Genomic DNA, 17917 nt, shown 5'->3' with positions numbered 1-17917 from the left:
GGAACTAGGGATTAGGAAGCTACTGCTCCCTCTGTCGTTACGCACCCACCCCTTGGCATACGAGAATCTGGCAGGTGGACACGAACACGGGAAAAAGCCTCACTTTTCCTTGTCCTTGATAGCCAGCAGAAACAAGAAATACAAGAAAAATGGTCTCTGCCTCCTGACACAAGACTTTCCCAATAGGTATAACCTAATTTACAACCAGAAGACGAGGTACAATCCACCCCTGGGATGCATGTTTTCTCAGGCTTCCATCCCCTCTAACTAGAAGCAAGGTAGAATGGAGATAAGCGGCCGATACACAAGCTGTCAACTATATGTGTGTGTGTGAGTCTGCATAAAATTACTGCGGAATTCTTAAAAGTGGTTATTACAGTATATTTGTGTCATAGTGGCAATTTCTTTTTGTCCTATATTACAAATTTGTAATACAATTGAGCCTGCATTTATGTAAACTAATGTGGATACAGATATGCTGATAGAAAAATTTGAGATATTAATAGAATATTCCATCTATAGACTTAGCCAGACTGTCATATTCTAGTTCATTGTAAACAACTTTTTTGATGTAACATCCTAACAGTGAGAAGAATTGGGAGGTACACACTCCTAATACCTGCATATTAACTAGGGATACACCGAGGTTTAGCTTTACTCTTGGTACTCAGCCAGATTCAGTTATTTGCCTTTTGGGTAGCTGAATAATCAGCTAGTTCAGGATCGTTTGTGGCATCGCTGAAGTCATGTGATTATATAGGCCACCATCGTATCTAATCAGTGTTAATGATCCCAGTCATTAAAATAAGGCACTGTCCGTGTCCTTGGGTTTTGCATATATGCGTATCAATGCTTTGGTTACTCTCTCTCCCTCCACGCAGCCACCCTCCTCCATCCCTCTGACATTTGTCAGTCTGATCCATGCTTGCATGTCATTGAATCTATTCTGTTCATCAGTTTATTGAGTTCTTTAAATTCCACGTATAAGTGAGATCATGTGATGTTTGTCTTTCTCTGCCTGGCTTACTTCACGAACAGTGGTGGGGAGAGGCACTGGGGAGGGGGATGGGACGGGGTGGAATGGGTCATTGGGGAGAAAAAGGGACATCTGTAATATTTTAAACAAAAATAAAATTTAAAAATTAAAAAAACAGATTATAACCTCAAAAAAAAAAAAAAGGCCAATGCTCTAACTGCTGGGGAAACCAGCCAGGGCAGTATTGGCTTTTGAGCAGTAGGGAGTTGAGAAAACTGTTAGCAGAAAATGTAATTATGGTAAGGAAACTGCTTTATTAAGAAGCTGCCCGGCCGGGCGTGGCTCAGCAGTTAAGCATCGACCTAGGATCCAGGCGATCAGGGTTCGATTCCCCGTCAGGGCACATGCCCAGGTTGCGGGCTGGATCCCCAGTCAGGGGCGTGCAGGAGGCAGCCGATCAATGACGACTCTCCCATCATTGATGTTTCTATCTCTCTCTCTCCCTCTCCTTCCTCTCTCTGAAATCAATAAAGATATATATATATTAAAAAAAAGAAGCTGTTATGAAACATTTGATAAAACAGTTGCCTGTGCCCTTGGGGAACAGAAAATAGACCTAAGAACTTTGGCCTTGGGCAAAGGTATCTACTTTAAAGTGTAGAACGCGCCCCCTGGTGGCTGCATAGGCTGAAGTACTGCACGAAAGAGCTGAGCTTTAAAAAAACCTTGGTTCAGTCGCAAGCAGAAGTTGAATAGAGAAAGCCAGAGCTACTCAATTGGAAAATAAAACCGCTGTCTTACCTCTAGCCTCCCAGATAGCAGCGTCTCAAAGTAAGACATGAGCACATGCCCAGCATGAAATCAAGATTGTGACTATCAGACACTTCGATGAGACTTCTGAGAGTTAAGGTGGTGAGCAGACCTGTCAAGTGGACAAAGCCTAAGGCCATGGTCCCACAGAAGCCTGATCAAAGGGGCAGTCAGAAAATCTAGAAAGGCGTATGTTGATCCCGCTTATAGGTGTGGCTTTGGGGTGCGTCACGGACCCTAATCGGATACAGAGAGCTGAAGTTTGAAAGAGAGGTACTAGCCTAAGAGATGGATGAAGCTATAGAGCTGCCTCTTGGTCCTTGACTGTTTTGGGTAGGAAGCAGCCTGAAAACGTTCATCAGCTGCAAACAGGGATCATTTCAAAAGGAACCGAGGCAGAGGAGGGAGGAGGAGGAGGTCTGCGTGTCACGGAAAGCTGTGGGGACGGAGTCGGGGGCAGCTCCCAGGGAGCAGGAGCCCTGTCTCATTTGGGAGCATTTCCCCGTTTCCAGGATCTGGGCGGCCCAGTGGGATGTCGGAATTGTTACAAACCAGTGACCGTAGGCTTCCCATCCTTCACCCCTTCCAGTGGGTGTTTACTGTGATTATCCCATTCCTTTTTTATAATTGTATAGCGTGTGTGTATGTGTGTGTGTGTGCGCGCGCGCAGAAGGGCAGATCATTTGCCTTTTTATTTCATAGGTCTCTGGATCAAAAGGAGCTGCATTTGCACCCGACATATATCACAGGATCCTAGACTGAAGTCTGCTACAGGGTCCCAAGGACACCTGGGCGGGGGTGGGGGCTGAGGGGTGGGTAGAGTGCTGACTAGCCATGCCCCACTACCTCGTTTCACCTTGTTGATGCCAGGTGGGAGTGGAGGTCTAGATGCCACTGAACTCTGCTCAGACACCAAAAGGGGTGTATTAGTTTCCTACAACTGCTATAACTACCACAAATTTGGTAGCTTAAAGAACAAATTTATTCTCTCTCAGTTCTGGGGGGCAGATGTCTGAAATCAAAGTGTCATCAGGGCCTCTAAAGGTTCTAGGGGAGAATCTTTGTCTCTTCCAGCTTCTGGTGGCACTAGGTGTTTCTTGGTTTGTAGCTGTAGAACTCCAGTGTCTGCCACATGGTGTTCTCCACCCATCTCTCCACTGTGCATCTCATAAGCATGTGATTAGATTTCGGGCCCACCCAGGTAACCCAGGATGATCTCATTTTGAGGTCCTTAACTTGCATCTGCAAAGATCCTTTTTCCAAATAAGGCCACATTCAGGGTTCCAGGGATTTGACACGGACATATCTTTGGGGGGAGGGGGCACCATTCAACATACTACAGATGGGAAAACACTGATGCTGGTTGGGATGGAGGCTCAGCATCCTGCTTGGCCTGGGTGACACTGGGGATCAGGAGGGCAGTGAAGCTGGATGGTGAGTGGCCCTGCTTTGCACTAGCTGGTTAAGTTTTGTCGCTGCTAGGTGAGGCGGAAGCTCACTTTGCCATGGGACTCCACTGACACTACCCCAGCAGGGGTATCAAAGCACTGCTGACTGCTTCTGCTGGGTGGAAAGTAGAAAATCAGCTCCCTGTTTGGTCAGCCTGCACCACCTGGAAGGGTGATCAGAGTGCTGTCTGCTTCTGGCAGGTAGGAGAGGGAAGATTAGCTCCTTGCTCAACCTTGCCAACACCTCCTGCTTTTCTGCTTGGCCCCACTGAAACCATAGGATGAGGTGGGTGCAGTTTTTAGGCTGCTGTTTGGCTGGTGTAGGGTATTATCAAAAAGATTTTTGTTCTGGTAGGCCGCCCTTTCATTCATAGCCACTGCTATGACTAGGAGGAACAGGCTTTTTCTAGAAACTTCTGTTCCTATTGGTGGTTCCAGGTTGGAGCCTCCTGTAGCGCCCTGCCCAGAATATACGGGAGGCAATAAGGAAACTCAGAGAGCTCACTGCCATGTCATGCCTCAAGTCCCAAAGGTCCCTAGGAAGCTTGCCTTCTTTCCAACTATGCTTGTCTTCCTATGCGTGTTTGTTGTGTTATGTGCAGGGTCTTTTACTTGTAAGAGGAAGGACTTGGGAGGAACTAGAACTGGGAATTTATTCATGATTCATTCAGTTTTAAATTCTAGATATCACTGGTCATAATTCTAGTGGAATTCTTTTCAATTTTTATATTCATGCTTCCTACAATTATCAATTTTAAACAGTAAGTGAAGGAAAACCAACATAAAATATATTTTAATCTTTAATTAATGCTGACCTCTGGCTGTATACACTTTCTTATTGATTCTTTTGCAGAACATTTTCCAGGGGAAAAAAGCAAAAGATCAAAGTGCATTAAGAACACTTGTCTTTGAGCATCATTCTTATGCACGATTCAAAACTATATTTAATACTGTTCTCTTGTACAGCTCTGAGTTCTTACTTCCCCGGTGTACCTTCAGTAATGTGTACAAGAATACTGTCTAGAAGAGTTTAACAGTATTTATGCATATTGACTTAGAAGTAAACCGCAGTAACTGCTACCCATGATTTTAGATGGCCTCATTTCTTCTTGCGGAGTGACTGGCTTCCCTTCTGATACCCACATCCCGATGCCGCTTTGTAGGCCTTTATTCCGTCTCTCGCGTTGAGGATGAGGCTTACTAAGTTGGAAGGCATGGTTGCTTCAACGATTGATGGGGACAACTTCCCTCGCATTTCGGTCTGGATGAACATCACTAGTTTGGAATGTGCTGGATTACTGTAAACAAAGGAAGAATTAGAACCATAAATAACCTTTAGATTTATCTGTTGAGTTTACAGGCTTATAGAGAGCAGGAGCCTTGTCTTAAGCACGGGGTCCCCCCCCAGTGCTATCGATCGGATACACAGCTATGGGAGGGAGGAGAGAAAAGGTACAGTGATCTTCACATGTAACTATTTTGCATAAACATATTAACTAGTCAGGCTATGTCTTAAAGTCTTCAGTTTTAGTTTTTTCTTTTTGTTGTACTGACTTCTTTAAATTACAAAGGAAATGTATGCTTATGAAAATGTAAATACAGAATTTTCATGATTGTTCCCTTCATTCTGTTCCTCAGAGATGATCACGATGTATAGTTTTGATTGTATCTTTTTGGACTGTTGTCTGTGTACATACAAAGACAGCACACGTATGGGCAAGGTGTACCCCACACATACACACATACATTTTTGTTTATACAAAAATGAGATATGTTTATTTTTCTGCAACCAGTTTTATTTTCCTCTTAGCATCATGCATGTCTTTCTGAGTCAATACATACAGACCAGCTTGCGTGTTTTTCATGACTGTGCACAGTATTTCATACTGTTTAACCTGTTTTCTGCTATCATTTGGATTGTTTCTCACTTTTTGTGGCTATGAACAAAGATGCAGTAAACATCTTTGTAATATATCTATTTGCACTTCTATAAATACTTACACAAAATTTCTAAGTCAGAGGTTTTGTACATTGAACATTTTGAAGTTTTATTTCCAAATTTCCTTCCAAGGCTAGTTTTTTGTATTCTGACCCAGTGATGTTCAACCTGGGGTATGTGAAGCCTTTCCATACGAGAAGATAAATAACTTTTAAGGGACTACATTTTCAAATCTCTAACTGCCCTATGTATCTTTTCCTTACACTATCTGAAAATATGTCTCTGATGGAGATGTGGGCTTTCCTTTCCCATCAGCCTGTTCACATCACACTTCTCTTGTTTTTCAAAACAAAGGCATACCTGTCACCCCCAACCCCAAACAGTCCTGAGTAGTATTGTAGTGCTTTACCCTGGTGTATAAAAATCTTCGAGATGACAAGGGAAACCCTGATCTATTGGAAGTGAGTTGAAAAAGTGAATGACTGATGACTGGGTGAAAAATCCTTACCAAGTCAGGTGGTCAATTCTTGGCTTAAATAAAATTTAAGGATCCAATTTAGTTGTCAGTTGATAGGTCATTAAATAGTTTTTACTTATAGATCACTGTAATTTATGGTACATAACTCAGATGAATTTCAAGAGATTAAAGGACAGTGCTAGACTTACACTCTTTCCATTTTAACCCACTTATCTATGTGAACAAAATATCTCAGTGCTTATGTTTATAAAATGCAAAGTAGAAGTAGACTTGATAATAGTGTGTCATTTTATTAGTAGTATCAATCCACAGTTAAATGAGTGTGATTGGTTAGCACACACTCTGGAACCAGTCTGTGTTGACTTAAAGCTGAGCATTGCTTTTACCTATATGTAACCTTGAGAAAGTTACTTAATTTCTCTGAGCTTTCATTTTCTTTTCTGCAAAATGAGGAATGTAATACTACCTACTTCATGGAGTTATTGTGAAGACCAAATGAGTCAATATATGTAAATTGTTTATAACAGTTCCCTGCACATAGTAAGTGCTAAGCTTTGCTAATAATAAAAAAAGTGTTTCCAATAACAGTTTTAATATTTAATAATTATATAACATATTTGGTACTATATGTTTTATTTTGGTAAGTATGTAATAACAATTTAATCCCGTACACATATATTTTTAACATAGATATAGTCAGAGAAAATAAAATGAATTTTGAAAATTAAATCCTCATTTTTGCAGAGACGTATGATAGAATGATTAATAATTCAAAGCATAAAGTATATTTTATTAGGATAAAATTATGTGAGGGGGAAAAAGAGTAAAAATATGGGTTGAAGGAGAGAAAAGGAATGATGTAAAATTTCTAACTTAAAGGTTGTACATATTTTTAAATTGATAATGTAATGGTGGGCTTCCAGATGTTAAGGAATTTATATTCTATCAGATACATTTATAAGGGGCTATAACAAAATTTTAAAAAGTCAATATTTAGAGTATGCTGGAAATTGCACTCTTAGTTTAAACCTATGAAAAATTTTAATAACAATTTTAAAATATGCAAGGCAGAATATAGTTTTACAAGATTTTTTAGGGGTATGAAGACCACTACTCCAACAAACCATGTGAGGGACCATTTTCTTATACCCCTCTCTAGGCAGAGTTCAGACTATTTTTACGGTGCTTCAGATGCTGGATTGAGACTACTCAATAGCAGTTTGTATGGTCTTAAAATCTCTGTGACTTTACTAGGGCTCTACACTCAAGAAAGCCTTTCCAGTATTTACTGGAGTACCTTTACTATTGATAATGTTTGTAAGTTTACTGCATGACTTGTTTACAAATGTTGGCTGTCCAAAATGTTGGGCTGCAAGGAAAGAGAAGGCACAAAAGAATCACTTGTCAGTACCTTTCTCTGAGACTGAAGGAGACGACATCTTTTCTCCAGCGGATGCTGGGCAGGGTTCCCGCCCTCTGTGGAATGTCTAGATCAGAGCTCTGTCCCATGGTTTTTGCAGTGGAAAGGCAAAGTTGACAAGGTACAAGAAGGGGACTTTGCCTGTGAAGCACACGTTAGGCTGTGTGGCTTCCCAACTCAAGTCCCTGCCAGCAGCTGATTTGCTGTGCTGACTGGGAGTGACAACTCTTCCCTTGTTTTGTTCTCTCCTGCTATGGCGAACAAAGTGCTGGCCATAGGTTCATCGTCAGCATCACCCACACTAATCATCTGTCCACTAATGCAAATAATTGTGGATTTCTTTTAGTTTTATAATTCAGTAGAGAAAACATAAGGAATACAGGTCTAAAATTAATTTTATTTTGACTTCCTTCACATAAATATTTTTCTCATACTGAGAAGTTTATATCTGACCAATATAAAGTTGTTACATCTGTCTTTGTGTGCCAGTATCTTTTACTTAAAATCATTTAGCAAAAATTAAAACTTAAGGATTTTGTGAAGTGATACACACTGGATTGCTGTACATGCATTTACAGAGTGTGTGTTTTTTATGTTGCCATTTCTATTATCCCTGGGCTGGCCACCTGTAGGCTGTGACTCATCTCTGATTCCTCGAACTCTTATCTGGATCTACCTACTGGAAGTCTCATTCTGCAGGTATCTGTTCTTAGTAGGCAGTCTGTTAGAAAGAATGCATACAAGATAAAGCATGCATTGTTGATAAATGTAAGGGCATTATAATTCTAGGAAAATTTATTTTTAACTCACAAAAATTCCTTAATAATTTAAACAATTATAATCTAATGGAGAAATATAAAATATCAGGTTAAGGTTAACCAGGGAGGGGGGAATTCTGTGTATGTGCGACCAGTCCCAGAAACCTCAAATCATACTTTATAGCAAATTATCTTTTCTGACTATACTTCATATGAAAATACTTATAAAAATTATTTTAAAGATCACATTTGGGGGCAACTTTTTCCCAATAGAGTGTGTTGGTACATATTTCTACTGCAGAGTTAGGAATCCTTTTAGTTAAATCACAAAATGAACTAAAAAACTGTTATAATAAATAAATGTAAATCACACTTACTCTTGCAGAGGTGAACAGATAAAGCCACAAGCATGGTTATAACCACGGATATAATTTGAAGTTTGAGGATATCCTGGAAAATCCACACTTTTAGCTAAGTGATTAAAAAACAACAACTTATTCCACAAAGGTAAAAAATTCTATTTCAAGTAGCATATTAAAAAAATATATATGACACAGCTTTTAATTTAACTTAGATCATCAGCATTGACATTAGTTTTATAAATACACATGTATGCTTGTACATATGAATGTGTGCACAGGCCCAAACTGAGAAAATACAGTATAAGCACTATTGTCCTCTCAAACACTTTTTTCCCTAGTCGTTACAGTTTCTTTATTATTGAATTTATTGGCATCAAAGATTTTTATGCTAGTATTTCTAAAGATGCTGTTACCTTTTATATACAGGAAAAACTTAAATGTATCATTTTATTATTTTCTGGGATTTGGAGCAGCAAAAAAAGTCACAGGCTATTCTATTAGGAGCATGGGCTTATAGATTTTTTTGTTAATCATTTTTTAAATAAAATGTGTTCGATGTGTTTATTTGGTCTGTCAATAAAGATAGTTTAAATGCCCTTTTCTACATTTTAGGGAGCTTCAAAGTATAATTAAAAATCAATTGAGTTTGTTTTAGGAATTATGCAGCATAACTATTGCATATGAATATAGAAGGGAGGTGATTTGGTTATGATTGTTTATGATAATTATATATACTCTTTCTAAAAATATTTAAAATATATATTTGTTTATTCTGTGCAACTGAATCCTACTCCTATCAGAGAAGATGGATCTTCCTATATGATTTTAACATAAGCCATCAATTCTGTGGGAAGTACAATGTTAAACACCAGCTTAGGACTAGCTTAGGAGACAAATGTGGTTCAATGACTTTTCCATTTTTATGACCTGTTTCATCACCTTAACAGAGACTATTATGTTGGCATAATGGTACTACTGGAAGTGATATTAACATTTTTCTGTTTAAAATATGGAGATTATGCTTGTCCTTAAAAGATAATTTGTTATATCCACGAAGAAATATGGATCTTCTGTGATTTTGGAAAATCAGGAAGACTTGGATTTTAATTCTGGTTCAGCAGCTTAATGCTATCTTATTTTCTCCGAACTTCGGTTTCCTTACAGGTGAGATAAAGCATGCAAAATATTTAGCTCAAAGCATAGTAAGCTAAATAACAGCAAAAGAAATGTGAAGAAGAAAACTATCAGTGTTCATTGATAATTCATTCAAAGAAATTGCTTAAAACAAATTCAGTACTGATCACGGAATGACTGATTATAATCATTTGTTGATTTTAACTTCCATACTTCTTTTTTACCCCTAAAAATGAGATAGAAATGGTCTGCTTTCAAAACACGGAAAATAACAGATCTATGGTTCAGACACTATTTTGTGTTGTAGGCAGTGAGCAAATTTTTATCTGCTCTCATTTAAGAAATAACTAAATGACAACTACATGAAAGGGATGAGCATCAGTCCTTAGTGGCATGTTGCACCAGAGCTAACAGTTTGGTGATGCTGTTAGCACAGCTATGATTCAGTCTGGACTCTGAAACTTAGTCTATAGACAGAAACCTTGTTGGAAAATAATAATTAACAACACTTAACTGTCCCTATCCCCAAGTAGTTTATAGTAGGGAAAGCTATCCAGATAGTAGTGGTCAGATTAAATTGAAATTATGGGGAGAAACAGGGCTCTAGGCCACTGTCCTGCCAAAGTCCCTTCACCATGACTTATCTTGACTTGTCTGACTCCAGAGATCTTCATGGTATGAGCTGGTATGTTTCAAGTGAGTAACAAAAGTTAGGAAATGGTTACACATTGTGGTTTTACTGAGTGACATATTTTGGGAGGCTAAGGATATATCAAAACCACCATGTTCTAAAAGAAATATAAGCACATTTCTGTAAAGACCCACCTAGTGAAAGTATATTCAGGAATTTTGTCAGTTACTGGATATGCCCATCCTATGCAATTCAAATATAAAACAATGTATCTAAAGATTACTTTTGTTTCTTAGTTTTAAAATGCATGCTGTGAAGTTTCAGCCTACAGGTATCTACCTGTACCCAGTGCTGCAGGTTATATGCTGCAGAAAGGGCAGGAGATGCCACAGTCATTGACTATGATGTAAATGGCACCTCCAGATTTGGGTAAAAACAGCAGGCTTGTCTATATTATACATGTATTTATTAGTCTCACCAAGTAAATAAAGAATTGAAAATATTACTTCCAAAATGTGAGTTAAAGGAAAAAATTATTAATAATTCATAATAACTCTAAAAATGTGGGCAAAATGTTTCAACTTACAACTGATAACATTCACATTCCCTTCATAGCGCTTGAAGTACACTACGTCGATAAAGTCTCGGGGGGAAATTGAGCCCATGGCAAAACTTTGGGTAATGGCATGACATATGCATGTTTCCTGAAACAAATCATAAAGATTGCAACAATTATTTAATACCTATTCTTTGTATTGCGCCCCAAAGAATTTCACTGCAGAAGATTGGCCTCTATTTGAAAAAAGCAGGGCTTTGAAGTTTTAAGAACTTATCACCAAATCAGCCTGCATTTTCTGTGCTAAAGGAACATTAGATATTATAAATGCAGGGCAACAGAAGCAAAAACAAACAAGTGGGACTACATCAAACTAAAAAGCTTCTGCACAACAAAGGCCACCATCAACAAAATGAAAAGGCAACCTACAGAATGGGAGAATATATTTGCCATCATATATCTATTAATTATTAATGCATAACATTCAGAAAGTAATCTTTGTATCATCTACTCTGAAATTTTAAAAGAATTGAAGCCTAACAGATTAGGTCACATGCACAACTAGAGATAAGTACAGAACTAGAACCCAGACTTCCTGATTTCCAGTACAGTACTATTTCTACTATTCCACATATGAAAAATATATTGATTTAGAATCTATGGTATAAGGCCTAAAATTAAATGACCAATATTATGTGCTGACAAGACGTCTGGTGAAAATAGAGAGGGTCTTGAATGGCCTAACTGCAAGTTTTTCTGACTGTTCCCATGGATAAGGACCCCTTAGCCAAATGGCCCCCCTTATCAACTGGGTCAGGCACAGTTCCTACTTGTCCTGAGTATTGCATTTCAGCTTCCTGCTAGCCTGGAGAGTTATTCCAACAATCAGTTGCATCCTCCTGCAGGACTCGGGTCACCTCAACTTCTTGGTAGGACAAAGCCTGTCCCCTTGGTTATTCTCTGTCCCCAAAGGCAAATCCCATTTCACACTGCATGGCATGATGTGTCCTTGAGAGTGTAGCAGAGCTCATGCATGATATTGCCTCAGCATCCATTTTATTTGGCCAGGCAGCCTGCAGGGGCCTTAAACTGGCACCAGCCCCCTCATGCAAGTGCATGCCCTAGCTAACAGCCCATACTCATAAGCAAATGTAAATTCCTGGTTTGACTTTCCCCATAGCCCTGTGTTCAGCAGTCTCCCCAGCCTCTCAGGGCCTTCCCCTTATGAACCCCTCATGTAAAACCCCCATGGAGTTTACCAAAACCCTGCTCTTTTTGGTTTGAGTTGACCAATCAGGCCTTACCCTGGAAACCCCTCTAATGCACTCCACTCACAGACCCTAATAAAGACATGTGCCTCAGGTCCTGCCTCTGTTTCCTCCTGTACCCTGCCTGGACCTCCCTGGGTGGCCCCTTGAGGCTTGCTGTGTACTTCCTCCAGGACCTGTGAGTAATAAACTTCTCTATTTCATTTTCCCTTATGATCTTTTATTGAAACAGGGCTCAACAGCCGGCACCCTATGCTCCACTTAACAAATGTTAACAAAATGATAACAGTTCTCCCTGGGCTGTAATTAATTATTAATAAACAACTGTTGCTCTCATTTGCCTAGTGGCAGGTACCAGGTGTTTTACTACCCCTACAACCCTAGAGCTGGAATCCCTCCCTTACCAATGGGATGAATGAGTCAATTAAAACGTACCCCTGAAGATGACACTCTAAATATTCACAGAAGATAAAACAGTTCTTACAGGGTAAAGCTATTCAGATACTGTGGTATATAGGAAAGGGTCTGCGATTTGGAGGAGATCAGGAATAAACCCTGGTTCTACCATGTATTGTTGGCTGTGCTGACCTTGAGCAAGTCACATAATTTCTCTGACTCTGTTTTCTTTTCTTTTTTCTTTTTTTAAATATATCTTTATTGATTTCAGAGAGAGGAAGGGAGAGGGAAAGACAGATAGAAACATCAATGATGAGAGAGTCATTGATCGAGCCCGCAACCCGGGCATGTGCCCTGACCGGGAATCGAACCCCGATTGCCTGGATCCTAGGTCAACGCTCAACCGCTGAGCCATGCCCGGCCGGGCTCTGACTCTGTTTTCAAGTTTCTTGATGCCAAGTCTAGTATTCTTTCCATTATTACAGCTGAGTTGCAGCAACAGCAGAAAGACCTGAAGTGCTAATGGAACTATATAATTAGTCTAATACAGTTATGAATGAAACAATCCAATGTTTGTATTTTCATTTGTGATGAACCATGTTTCCCAAGCTGAATGTCCAAATCCCAAGAGGGTCATGGGCATGTGATTCTTGTTACTTGACTTACCTTCCTGGGCTTCTCTATAACCCTTCCCCACTCCCAGACTTTAAAATCAGTTTAATAAAAGCAGGTAAAGTTAACTTAGAGAGTTCTAAATAAATGATAAGATGGTGACAGATTTGTGGGACATGCTTGTTTTGAAGAGTAGAATGTGGTTTGGAGACTCAAAGAGCCAAAGGCCCAGTGATATGGACTTTTACAGATGCAATTGTTTGTGAAAATCATAAAAGTTTGCTTTACTCCAACATTCACATTTACCACCTCTTTCTAATAAAGTTAATATTAGCCCAAAATGTATGACTCGATTTTTAAAAACATCTTACTGAGCTATAATTTACATACCATGAAGTACAGCAGCCTTGGTAAGAGACTTACAGTGTGCTGCTCCACAGTTCAGAATTCCTTACCCTGTCTTGTTTCTACCTTTTTTCACGTCTCATTATTCCTCTCATTTAATTCCTTTGTTTATACTTAATTTTCACTCCACCCTCACCTCACACTGACGTTTTCTTCTCCCTGCTTCTAAGCCCGACTGGCCTCTCTGGCTCTTTCTACAGTTACCTGCATTTCCTCTCCTCTTTGCTCTATTCTCCTTCGCTTCCCTTTAGCTGAGACGACATGTTTAGGACTGTTTCTAAAAGCACAACCGCGTGCCTGTTGACTCACCCTTTGTCCTCTTAAAAAGTCCCAGGCTCCTTGTTCTTACATCCCTGCGGGTGTCTGCATGCTCCTGTCAGCTAGCACATTGTGACTACCATGAACCTACTGACCTCCCTTCCCCAAGGCCTGCTTAATCTCTGTTCCCACCTCATGTCACAGAACCCATGAGTTGTCTCCTCATAACCAAAGGTGCGCATCTTGGAGAGAGCTCGCCAGATTCGGGACGTGCTGGGCATTTAAAACAGGGTGAAGCTCACTGGGATTGAACTCTTGAGTGATAAAGAGGGAAGCTTTAAGGCTTTTATAAAGATTTCAACTCAGTGTGACTTTATAACATATTAAGTGTGTACATAATATAGGTTTAATACACTTAAATCACTAAGATATAAAACTAAAATTATATTAACACAGGAAAAGTCTAATATGAACAAATTACCGAATCAATCTTGTGTATCATATTGTACACTTTCAATGATTTATCCCATGTAATTCTAATTTCAGGCTTGTAGAGGAAATCAGATAGTTTAGGTGTTGATTCTTGAATTATTCCTTCAACACGGTATCTATAACAAAATAAAGAAAATTCAAAATTTAACATGTTTAAGCTGAAAAGAAATGTTTATCATAGTATAACATAGACTAACTTAGCAATCAACAGTAAAGAAAACTTGAAGGTCATATCAGCAATTCAAAGCACTAATATTCAATTAGAAGTAGCAAGGTTTATTTAAATATATATTACAATTATTAATGTAAATTATTTCAAAATTCATTTTTCTACAAACTTTGTTTATAATGTTTCTATAGCTGTTGTTTTAAAGGGGCTACTTTCACTTAGGATTTTTCTAAAATCTTCCTTATAAACATTAACCTGCTGTATTTATAATAAATCAACAGTAATTGATGAGAAGTTTGTGTGGCTATGCAGTATCTTGTGGCTCCAATTCTTAATTTAAGGATGTAATGAGGTCTAAGTCAGAGGTCATTAAACTTTTTACTAGTTTGACAAAGTGCATACTATTACATCTCAAAATGTACAATGGTTACACTCAGTTGCCCATTCTGTATTCATATGCATTGTTTCTTGCTTTGATTATTTATAACTCTTTAAATAAAACTAAAGCTTTTAAGTACTGGGAAAAATTTAAGCTTCCCTAGTTTTTTCCATTTGTTTGACCACAGTCTCACTAAAAGGATGTTGTTTTTTTTTGATTGTCTTCAGGTCTGAAAATTATTAGATGGTACATAATTGCTCTACTTTATTAATACCACATTTCAACCTTGTTACTATTCTTAATTTCTATTTCCTCATTATCAAATAATTGTATCACTAATGAAGCACCATTAAATTCTAGATACATCAATGCCACTGAATTCAAAACAATGATTGTAAATAGGAAATTGTACTTACAGATTTCCATGAAATTTTTTAGAAGGCTTGCTATAAACAGTTATTTTTTTCTCAAAGGGGAATAAAAATCCACAAATAAGTTAGCTGTCAAGTAAAGAAAAAAATGAAAAACAAAAAACAAAGTAAAACAAAGCAAAAGTACATTTTTTTGTTCGTAAAAAATATTTAAAAAATGTCTTTACTATCAATCGTTTTTCATTTAAAAACAAACTCGAAACATATTTAATTCATTTTCTTACTGAAGATTTAACCACTTTCCAGCCTGATGTATCTTGATTGTAACCTAAAATATCTTGAGCAGCTTGTTGGGCAATTCCCTTATAGTCCATCTACCTGCAAAGTTTTAAAAACAAATGATTGGTAAGAATGTGCTCACGCAAAAAGTTTTAAAATGCTGTATTACATTTTAATACTATTTCTACAGTGACTGTCACATAGCAAGAACAGTAATGGACAATAATTACTCGTTGAATGGCTGCATGCACAGATTCCTGCCTCCTTATTCACAATGAGAAAGAGTGGGTGTGGTATATGGTACCAAGACCAGGCTTTGAAGTCCGAGACCTAGGTCAAATCTTGCCTCTGCTATTGACTAATTGTGAACCACATTATTTAGCATTTGTTTCCCCATTTTCTCAAGTTTTAAAACTGGGGTAGTACCTAACCCCGTAGAATTAATGTAAGGATTAAATGAAACAATGCACTTTAGTGTCCTACCCCATTGCTTGGCACTTAATAGCTATTCAATAATTCATTATTATTTCTAAAAGCTCAATCATGCTTTCTTTCTCCTGTAAAGCACCATAACCTGTTGATCAGGTGTTCTTGGGAATTACTCTTTTTAAAGTGAGTAGAGTGGCACTAAATGATCTGACCCTTGGCTTCCTCTCCAAAGGCAACTCCTGTCTTCAACTCTCTTCACTTAGCTGCAATCATATTGACCTCCAGGCTGTTCCTCAGATACAACCAAGCATCTTCCTACCTCACGGTCTTTGTTCTTGCTGTTCCCTCTGTGTGTAACATTCTTCCTCAATATGAATGAATGACTCCTCTTCATTGGTGTCTTTGTTTAAACGTCACATCTTTGGACAGAATAATCAAGTGTGAATCAAATCAGCAGGGGTTAGGTACCATGGTAGGTATACCAAACACAGTTGAGTAAGATATTGTTTCTGCTGTGAATGAGTTCAGGAAGCTGGAGTCTCATTGGTCCTTTCGCCCATCATCTAGCTTTCAGCTAGGAGAAGCTGGCTGGTATGGTGGAAAGAGCATGACAACACAGAGCTGGATTCAAATCCTGCCTTTGCCACTCACACCAGTTATATTATTTTGGATGAATCGCTTAACTTTTGAAGTTCAATTTTCAAGTCTATAGATTAGGAATAATAATACCGATCTCATGGGGTCATTGTAAGGATTGAGTTAATATATGCAAAAGTGACTGAAACAGTGTGGGGCCCCTTCTTGGTGATCAAAAAGGTTAGTTCTGTTCTTTAATTGGACATATTAAAGCTCTCTCTTTAAAAATTCTCCAAAGAGTTGCCTCAATAAACCTTCTTAAAGTTTAACGATCAGAACGTGTCTTCCTTAGCTCTCACCTAATGCTCTTCACGTTGGAACATAAATCAATTTTCTCTTGTTCAGTTCTCCAGCAAGGCATGCCACCTAGTTGACATCTCTATTTGAAAAGCTTTCATGAGCCATAACTCCTTTTTTCTTACTAGATTCTTTCCTAATAGATCTAGTCCAGAATTCTAATAACTATTGAGACTGTTCTCCAAATCCTCCTGGAGATCTCCATACCTCTTAAACGGTGAAGGAACAAAGTGGAAGTAGAATTATTTGGAGCCATGCATTCCATCAACTTATTGGGCAAGCTCCTTTATATTTTCTCAGCGTCCTTTACTTACACTTTATGTCATCAGGAAACATCTGCACGTTATATATGTGCCAAGGTGGAAGGAAAAGGTAGTAAGAGAAACGTTAAAGATATTACGAAAAAAAACTGTTAAAGGAGGGCAGGTTAAAAAGATATTTAGATGGAATGTGGATTTTAAAAGTGGATTTTAAAATGTGGATTTTAAGGCCGTGCCCTTGGCAGTCCTGGGCTGGGCCCTGCCCTGGCCTGTGCCAGCCTATGTGACAGCCCTTCGCTCCCTTCCGGCCACGTGACCCACGCGGACCGACCCAGGAGTCTCACAGGCTGTCGGGACGCGCCGGGGAGCGTGACCTCCCGCATACGCTTCGTCTCACTCCCCCCCAAGTCGCCTAGCGCTTAACTACCACGATAAACATACTAAATTTTATAGTTTCTGGATTTTTTTTTCATTTGCTAAGAGAAAAGATTAAGCTCAGCGAGCTAGAGGGACTGAAAACGGGAAGGAGCAAACATGGAGGCTACGGCTGTATCGCTGGTGACGTTAACACCAGCTGAGCTGGACTATATTGGGGCGAAGTAACCGAGGGCATCTTCGCCGACAGGGTCGGTGGGCAAGGAACCTACACCAGCACTAAGATGGCGTCTTCTTCCGAGACACCACTTGGTGGAAACCGGACTCTTCGCACCTGTCTCCTGAGCCAGACTTGTAGACAGGTTCGCACTTGTCGCGAGGCGGGTCTTTACATCTCTTGGTATAATCTCCCTCTTTCCGGGCTGCCTGACCGGGTCCCCAAGCCGTGCGGGGTCACTGCCATTCTTCCCGGGAATCAAGGTCCCCGAGGAATGTGCCAAATCCCCTTCCCGGCCAAACTCCCTCCTCCAGTCCCGCACCTGCTCTGAGCGTGAGGGGCGGGCTGGAAGCCGAGGAGGGCCCGGCTCGGATCCACCCGGGAAGGCCCGAGGCAGGGAGGGAGGGGCGCTGCCCCCGGCCCAGGGGGCACCTTATCCTGGGAAGGGGTGCTCTGAAAGCGGGGAGACCGAGCTCACTTGGAAGAACTGGGGAGGTGCAGCTGGCTCTCGGAGATCGAAACATCAGCCGCAAGCGCCCCAAATCTCCCCTACCGAGTCCCC

At 39.6% G+C, this 17917-nt stretch overlaps 1 protein-coding gene across 1 annotated transcript; it reads right to left on the bottom strand.

Annotated features, from left to right (window-relative positions):
- Window positions 1–4001: 4001 nt before the first annotated feature.
- STARD6 (StAR related lipid transfer domain containing 6) lies at window positions 4002–17684 on the bottom strand. The gene is given in 9 exon segments (XM_081148136.1): window positions 4002–4532; window positions 8207–8300; window positions 10543–10660; window positions 13933–14059; window positions 14908–14987; window positions 14989–14991; window positions 15147–15240; window positions 15890–15989; window positions 17473–17684. Coding segments are annotated over 7 exon segments (711 nt in total). The 5' UTR covers window positions 15237–15240; window positions 15890–15989; window positions 17473–17684; the 3' UTR covers window positions 4002–4333.
- Window positions 17685–17917: the final 233 nt, after the last annotated feature.

The sequence above is a fragment of the Miniopterus schreibersii genome (assembly GCF_964146895.1).
Source record: "Miniopterus schreibersii genome assembly, chromosome: 10".
Classification (NCBI taxonomy): domain Eukaryota; kingdom Metazoa; phylum Chordata; class Mammalia; order Chiroptera; family Miniopteridae; genus Miniopterus; species Miniopterus schreibersii.
Note: the sequence above shows the minus strand (reverse complement) of the source record. Positions and strands in the feature narration are given on the sequence as shown.